General features: G+C 45.5%; 1 protein-coding gene across 8 annotated transcripts in view; it reads left to right on the top strand.

Moving 5' to 3' along the window:
* Positions 1 to 8,360, top strand: part of BIVM (basic, immunoglobulin-like variable motif containing) — a 35,796-nt gene that overhangs the window by 487 nt on the left and 26,949 nt on the right. For 3 of the 8 annotated variants that reach the window (XM_023217989.1, XM_023217988.1, XM_023217982.1), the window contains exons 2-3: positions 5,515 to 5,598; positions 7,395 to 7,987. In XM_023217989.1, coding sequence (XP_023073757.1) covers positions 7,510 to 7,987 — 478 coding nt within the window. In that variant the 5' untranslated portion in view covers positions 5,515 to 5,598; positions 7,395 to 7,509. The other 5 variants (XM_023217984.2, XM_023217985.1, XM_023217983.1 and 2 more) reach the window with 5 other exon arrangements.

Below are 8,360 nucleotides of genomic sequence, written 5' to 3'. Positions count from 1 at the left end.
GCGGGGGGCAGGGGCCGAGGTGGCAGCCGGCTTTGCGCCCTGAGCGCCTGGCCCTCCGCTGGGCACCTTGGCGCCGCCGGCCCGGCCTGCTGCCACTTTACGCGCAGCCACCTGGACATTCAAAAATTTTATTTAATTCTATAACAGCCTGGGCTGCCAGGGGTCATCGCCTCTCCGGAGCCCCGTGGCGTCCAGATGGAGGCCACTGCATGGATGCCCGCTCTCCCGGGAAGGAGTAGGGGGAAAAGCGGGGTCGCAGGGGGAAGAGAAGCGCCAGGGAGAGAAAGGCCTAGCCCTCTGGTGAACAAAGCTCGATTGGGAGGTGTCCATCTGGATACCGGTGACCCCCGTGCTGCCGTCGGTCTCCACGCCACGCTGGGCAGGGTCCGGGAACCAGCGCGCGGCGGCTGTCGCCTTACCCTGCATGCCCGCACCCGGGCCCGGGCCACCGCCAGGAGTCACTGGCGCACCGCCCTGGTCAGCTCGGGAGTCGGACCCGGAGCCGCCTCCTCTGCCTACCTCCCTCTTGCCAGCTGCCCCGAAACCCAGAAGGGCCGGTGGCTCCGCGCCAAGGCGGGCCTGGTCGGGCGCCAGGGCAGGGGGTTTCTTTCGTATTTTCTTTTGTGCAATTGTCATTATTAATGATATCGACTCGTTTACTCAAACACTCGAATCGGAACTCCAGCTCTTAGCCCGGATGCAGCAATTGCCCGCGGGCCCCCTTAACACCGACAGCGTCCCGGGGCCCGGGGCAAGCATGTTCGAGGCGGTCACCCCCGGGCCTCGGCGCGCTCCCCCTGGTGGAGTGCCTCGTCTTCCGGCCGGTGAGGGAAGGTGGAGGCGGGAGTAGGGGCGAGGAGGCCTCGGCGGCCCTTGGGCGCTGTGGACCGGGGACTCGGGGTCCCCGCGACTCGCGCTGACGCGCGGGCTGGGGTGGCAGCGGGCAGGGGGCGCAGCAGCGCTCCTTCCTATCCGCCCGCGTCGCCTCGGCGCGCACTGGTTCTGCGCGGCCGCGACTTGGCCTGCGCGACTGTCTCCCCAGTTCTGGCGGACTCCGAGCTGGCCGAGCCACGAGCTTGTCAGAGGACGGTGGTGGGAACGCTCCCGGCCTCCCCAGGAGCGCGGGCTGGAGGCCGGCGCCAGGCGCGGAGGACTCCCGGTATCTTTTGACAGGCGGGCGCCTTGGCGCTGGGGACCCGCAGGTCTGAAGGGGAGGAAGGGGCCTGGGGGGCGCGGGAGGACACTGGGTGGGAAGGGTGGCATCAGCTCGGCTGGGGGCTGTGCGCCTCTGGTCTCGCCCTCCGGCACATATTCGACCTTTACGAGGTCACCGGAGTGCCCCTGCTCCTCAGTTGTCTTCTATACAGAATATGGATCAGGGTATTTTGTCATATGAAAAGGCTTTACTGAAGAGGATTGTAGAGATGTTTGGTTCTCTCATAAACTTGATACTTGAGAATATAGACAAAATATAACCAGAAAAGTCTATAACCTAGGAGATGAAGATTGGCTTTACAAATGGACGTTTATTTTACAGAACACTTCTTTCAGTGACTTTGAACAATTGTGACTCTGGCAGTGCTTTTAATGCTTGCCATTTTATAAATTTTTGCTTTGCATACGAGCAAAACATATTTCTATTGCTTATGACGTGATTTTATGTGTAAGCTAATAGTTGAGCCTGAGGTCCTGCAGTAATTCTTAGTAGTAAATCTTTTTTTTTTTTTTTTGAGACGGAGTTTTGCTCTTGTCGCCCAGGCTGGAATGCAATGACACAATCTCAGCCCACTGCAACCTCCGCCTCTGGTGTTCAAGCGATTCTCCAGCCTTGCCTCCTGAGTAGCTGGGCTTACAGGCGTGCGCCACCACGCACGGCTAATTTTGTATTTTTTTTTTTTTTTTTTTAAGTAGAAACGGGTCTCACCATGTTGGCCAGGCTGGCCTCAAACTCCTGACCTCGGATGATCCACCCGCCTCAGCCTCCCAAAGTGCTGGGATTACAGGCATGAGCTACCTTGCTGGCTTAGTAGTAAATCTTAATATAGCAACGCCTCACTTGCCTGGAAGAGGGAACCTCAATCAATCAAAATGAGGGCCTACAGTAAGGCCTGACGTGATGCAAACACTTAAACGTTATCTGTTGAATGAGACGTCTACAAATGCTAGGCCCTGGGGATACCATAATCTGGAAAACCAGACTTGCAGGATGCAGACGTTGATCATATAAACAGATACGCCCAGAATTAAGTGTAAAATTGCCACCTGGTAAGACCTGTGCGAGGAAGGTACTGGAATCTCTACTGGGTGACCTGGCCTAGTTTGAGAAGCCAAGAAAGTTTCCCCCAGAAAGTGACATTTGAGCTGATGTTGGAAAGATGAATGGGAATTAACTAAGTAAGGGAGACAGTATTGGGAGAACCAAAAAGTAATGTGGAGTTTGGGGGTGGGGGAAGGGAATGAGATGGAGCTAACCACATAGATCTAGGGACCATCAGGAGTTGGCCTTTTGTTCGAAGAGCAGAGGCTTTCAGGCAGAGGAGTTCTGTGATCATATATATGTAGCAAACTTTATTTTCTAATATCTCTGCACAGGTCAGGTTAGAAGTGTCAACTCACTGGGAATGGTTTATAAATAGAGAAACAAAAGGAGTTACAAGATGAGTCAAAACAGTGACAGCTCAGTCTATTAAGTGGAGGGACAAACTGCCTCTCTATATCTCAGTATTGTCTATAATGATTCTGTTATTAGTATTATCAGTAATACATTGTGCTTAGTGTACTTTAAGAAAGCTAGAATCTGAGCAAAGTACTGAGTATGCAATACTAGAAGCCCCCTTTGCCTCTTGGGGCTGTCACTGTAGTGAGAAAATAGACGTGAGACAGTGTGGAAAGAAAGTAAACACTACCAGTGTTTGGGTCTTGGGATTTGGGTAATTTCCATTTTCCTGTAATATCTTTTGGTACTTTGCGTTTTTTTGTAATGTTTTACTTATAAAATCTATGAATATTACATTTTCAAAGAGAAATTTACATAAATATAGTTTCCAATGAGAATGTTTCATGCCCTTGGATTTTAGTGACAGTCAATATAAAATGCATCGTTATGTTGATGATCCTCATTTTTTTTGCTAAAACTTCGATCAAAGAGATCATCTTGTTCAGTGACCATTATTTAAAAGCAAACAAACAAACAAAAAACACAAATAAAACCAGACTGTTACTTTTTTCTGTCTTTCTTTCCTTTTTTTTTTTTTTTTTTTTTTGAGACACAGTCTTGCTTTGTTGCCCAGGCTGGAGTGCAGTGGTGTGATCATAGCTCACTGTGCAGCCTCAAACTCCTGGCCTCAAGTGATTCTTTCGCCTCAGCCTCCCAAAGCACAGATATTACAGGTATGAGCCACTGTGCCTGGCCCACACTGTTACACTTTATATTAATTGAGTGCTGTGTTCTATCTTTAGCTTCCAGGAAGCTTACCCCCAACTTTTGTGCTTAAATGCAGCCATTTCCCTTTGCCTATGTTTTTGATAAGAATATTCTCCATGGCTGGGCATGGTGGCTTGTGCCTGTAATGGCAGCAATTTGGGAGGCTGAGGTGGGAGGATTGCTTGAGGCCAAGAGGTCAAGACTAGCCTAGGCAACATGGCAAGACCCAGTTTCTTTAAAAAAAAAAAAAAAAAGATTATTCTATGTATGTTCCAAATGAGCATACTTTTACAATCCCTGCTGGGTGCACTGGCTCATGCCTGTAATCCCAGCACTTTGGGAGGCCGAGGCCAGCAGATCACCTGAGGTCAGGAGTTCCAGACCAGCCTGGCCAACATGGTGAAACCCCATCTCTACTAAAAATACAAAAATTAGTCAGGCATGGTGGCACCTGCCTGTAATTCCAGCTACTCCAGAGGCTGAGGCAGGAGAATCTCTTAAACCTAGGAGGCAGAGGTTGCAGTGAGCTGAGATCCTGCCATTGCACTATAGCCTGGGCAACAGGGCGAGATTCCATCTCAAAAAAATAAAATCGAATCAAATCAGATCCTTACACTGTCACACAGAGAGCTGGTCCCACAGGCAAAATTCCATTCAGTGTGAGGAAGGAAGCCCTGGGAAAGTGGAAGCCAAGTCTGAGATGAGGATATAAAAGGGGCAGTGCCTGGAACATTTCTGTCTCCCCACCAAACTCACTCCAATAACATTTGCCTATTGCTTCTCACCCAGACCACATACTCTTTCATTCCTCACCTCCCACAGCCCACCCCCACGACCCCAATACCACAAATACCTACCTCTCTGTCCACCACACTGATGTAGAGAAAGGCATGAAGATCACAGATGAAAAGTAGAAAATGCTGTTAGGACACATGCTAAGAATCAGAGCAACTCTGTCTTCCAAAAAGATAAGAGTTTGGTCTGAACAATGCCAGGTACTGAGCTTCCCTCTGCCATTATCATTGCACCACCAGATGAATAAGGAGAGACCATCAGCACTTCTACCTGAGGACCCACTATACCTACTCCAAGATTTTTTTTACCAAAAGAAAGTGAAAGTTTTCAAATGAAACCACGGGAGGTTCCACCTTTTGTGGTAATGTTCCTATCCAACTGACCCTCCTGCAAACAACTATAAACTCTGCACAAATTATTTTAAAACTGAAGGGTTTTTCTTTTTGTTTTTGTTTGAGACAGGATGGAGTGCAGGTCGCCCAGGCTGGAGTGCAGTGGTGCAATCTTGGCTCACCGCAACCTCCGCCTTCCAGGCTCAAACAATTCTCCTGCCTCAGCCTCCAGAGTAGCTGGGATTACAGGCACACGTCACTACCGCCTGGCTAATTTTTAAATTTTCAGTTGAGATGGGGTTTTACCATGTTGGCCAGGCTAGTCTCGAACTCCTGACCTCAAATGAGCCACCCGCCTCAGCCTCCCAAAGTGCTGGGATTACAGTCGTGAGCCACCACACCAGGCCTAAAAACTGAAGGTTTGAATAGAGAAAAAGCATGCTTTAAGAGCATTTTTTAAGTAAAGAAAATGGAATTTTGCCTAGCACATGTGGAGTCCTAATATGCAGCTCTGTTTCCTTAAATTCCATGAAAGCCATGCAATACCTTTGCTAGTTTCTCCTCACAGATCAGGATAACCGAGGGGGCTCTTGCGTGAATTATCTTCTATTTCTTGCAGCCTAAGTCATAGGCTTTTGTTGTTCAATATTTGTGTGATGGTTTTGATACTATTTTTTTGTAACCCATTACAGTTATTTTTATTTCTAATTTTTTAAGTAAGCAAATGGGCAGAGATATTAACTGGTAAAAGTCCAACTGATTACCCAGGGTGGATTGAATCTCTCGACTGATGCTCTGTTGCTGGAGCCCTGAGAAACCCACATACCCCGCCTGGGCACCTGCCTGGGGTTGTCTGCTGCGTGACCTGGGATGGTTCAATTCACCAAGGACTTCCTCTGGTAGTCTTCAGCTTCCTTGCATGCCCTCAGTTGCTATTTAAGCTTTCTGTTTTCTTCCCTAAAGGAATCAGTTTAGACTTGAAATTCAGTTTTTCCTGAAACTGATCAGAAGTTAGTGACACCTTGATTGGATCCGTTTTTCTGTCAGGTGATGAATCTTTGAAAAATTTCCTTTCTGTATTCTTTGTTGATTTAAATCTGTGGTCATTATTCATTATGTATCCTTTATGCCTATGTACTTAAAAAATCTTGCTAATGCATTATTTTTTAGACAACTTTATGGAGGTATAATTCACACACTGTATAGTTTACCCATTAAGTTATGCAATTCATTGGCTTTTAGTGTATTTACAAAGTCGTGTGTTCATTGCCACAGTCATTTATAGAATATTATTATTACAAAAAGAAACTCCATCACCCCCAAACCTCAAGCCCTAGGCAACCATGAATCTACCTTCCGTCCCCATAGATTTGCCTGTTCTGGACATGTTATATAAATAGAATAATACATTATCTTATCCTTTGTGACCATCTTCTTTTACTCGCTATAATGTTTTCAGGGTTCATCCATGTTGTAGCATAGGTCAGTACTTCATTTCTTTTCATTGCCAAACAATATTCCATTGTATTGATATACCACATTTTATTTATATGTTCATCAATTGATAGACATTTGGGTTGTTTCCATTTTTTGGTCATTATGAATAATGCTGCTATTAACATTTGTGTGAAGATGTATTTTCGTCTGTAATGGATATATACCTAGACATGAAATTGCTGGACCATATGGTAACTCTGTTTAATTGTTGGAAGAACTGTTTTCCAAACAACTGGACCGTTTTACATTTCCACTAGCAGTGTATGAGGGTTATGATTTCTCCACATCCTCACCAACACTTTTTCTTACCTTTTTGATTATAGCCATTCTAGTGGGTGTGAGGTGTTATCTCATTGTGGTTTTGATTTGTATTTCTATGATGGCCAATGATACCGAGCATCTTTTCATGTGCTGATACTGAGCATCTTTTTATGTGCTTATTGGCCTTTTATTTTATTTTATTTTATTTTTATTTTTGAGACAGAGTGTCACTCTGTTGCCCAGGCTGGAGTGTAGTGGCGCGATCTCAGCTCACTGTGAACTCTACCTCCCAGGTTCAAGCGATTCTCATGTCTCAGCCTCCCTAGTAGCTGGGACTACAGGCACGTGCCACCACGCCTGGCTAATTTTTGTATTTTTAGAAGAGACGGGGTTTCACCATGTTGGCCAGGCTGGTGTTGAACTCCTGACCCCAAGTGATCCACCAGCCTTGGCCTCCCAAAGTGCTGGATTAAAGGTGTGAGTGACTGCGCCTGGCCTTATTGGCAATTTCTGTACCGATTTTGAAGAAGACACTGTTCAGATACTTTGCCCATTTTTAAAACTTGGGCTATTTGCTGGTTGGACATGGTAGCTCACGCCTGTAATTCCAGCACTTTGAGAGGCAGAGGTGGGCAGATCACTTGAGGTCGGGAGTTTGAGAACAGTCTGACCAAGATGGAGAAATCCCATCTCTACTAAAAATGCAAAATTAGCCGGGTGTGGTGGCGCATGCCTGTAATCCCAGCTACTTGGGAGGCTGAGGCAGGAGAAACACTTGAACCCGGGAGGCGGAGGTTGCAGTGAGCCAAGATTGCGCCATTGCACTCCAGCCTGGGCAACAAGAGTGAAACTCCATCTCAAAAGAAAAAAAAAAGGGGGCAATTTGCTTTTTAATTATTTAAAAATAATTTCATGCATTATTTTAGACTAATTTAAAAAATAAGATAGTGATCATGACTCCAGTCATATAGTAGTTGTAAACTTAATATAGAATGAAGGCATATGTATGCATAAAACTTGCTGTGCTTTTTAGTGCTGTTTGTGTATCTGGTGGATTGTTGATCATTCTTTTTCCTTTCTCTTAGGAGCTCATTTTGTGACTTTCAAGCTTTTATAGCATGCTGTAAACAATTGTCAAAGTTGTTTATCAAGAAAGAGTTGCAAGTTCTTTCCAGTAATAGAAATTTTACACTGCATTCAATGCCTAACGTTGCAGAAACAGAAAGGTCAAATGATTCTGGAAATGGTGAGCACAAATCTGAGAGACAGTCACCTGAAGAGAATCTACAAGGTGCTGTAAAATCTTTCTGCACAAGTGCCTCAGGAGCACCCTTGGGTCCCAAAGGAGATGGTCATTATCCATGGAGTTGTCCAGTGACTCACACTCGGGAAAAAATTTATGCCATCTGTTCGGACTATGCCTTCCTCAACCAGGCGACCTCAGTCTATAAAACTCCAAATCCATCCCGCTCTTCTTGTCTCCCTGATAGTACCTCTTTATCTGCTGGAAATAATTCATCAAGATACATTGGTATCCCGACTAGTACATCGGAAATCATCTACAATGAAGAAAATAGCTTGGAAAACTTATCCAACAGCCTGGGCAAGCTACCTCTTGCATGGGAAATTGATAAATCTGAATTTGATGGGGTGACCACAAATTCGAAATACAAAACAGGTAAGGAGGGAGCCATGAGGTTCATATGTGAAAAAAATGAGAAAACAAACACTATGTCTTGTTTAATCTTGCCATTACACAGAGTTTCCTTTTATAATACTAAATAAGGAACATGGCTATCATCTTGTCTGTCACTGTAGTTTTGGGAAAGTAACCTTGACATAGGGCATGTAGTTCATTACAGGGTTTCCACTGGAAACTTCAAGCATAACCTTTGTATTAAATTATTTTGAAAGCTTTGAAAATCTAAGAATGTTGTACAATATTATAGATAAACAGATGATAACTTAGAAAAGGTTAACAATATGGCTAGAACAACTTACTACTGTGTGTGTGTGTTTGGTGTTGAGGCTGTGTGTGTGTGTGTGTGTGT

The sequence above is a fragment of the Piliocolobus tephrosceles genome, chromosome X, assembly GCF_002776525.5.
Source record: "Piliocolobus tephrosceles isolate RC106 chromosome X, ASM277652v3, whole genome shotgun sequence".
Classification (NCBI taxonomy): domain Eukaryota; kingdom Metazoa; phylum Chordata; class Mammalia; order Primates; family Cercopithecidae; genus Piliocolobus; species Piliocolobus tephrosceles.
This window is presented reverse-complemented; position numbering and strand designations above follow the sequence as displayed.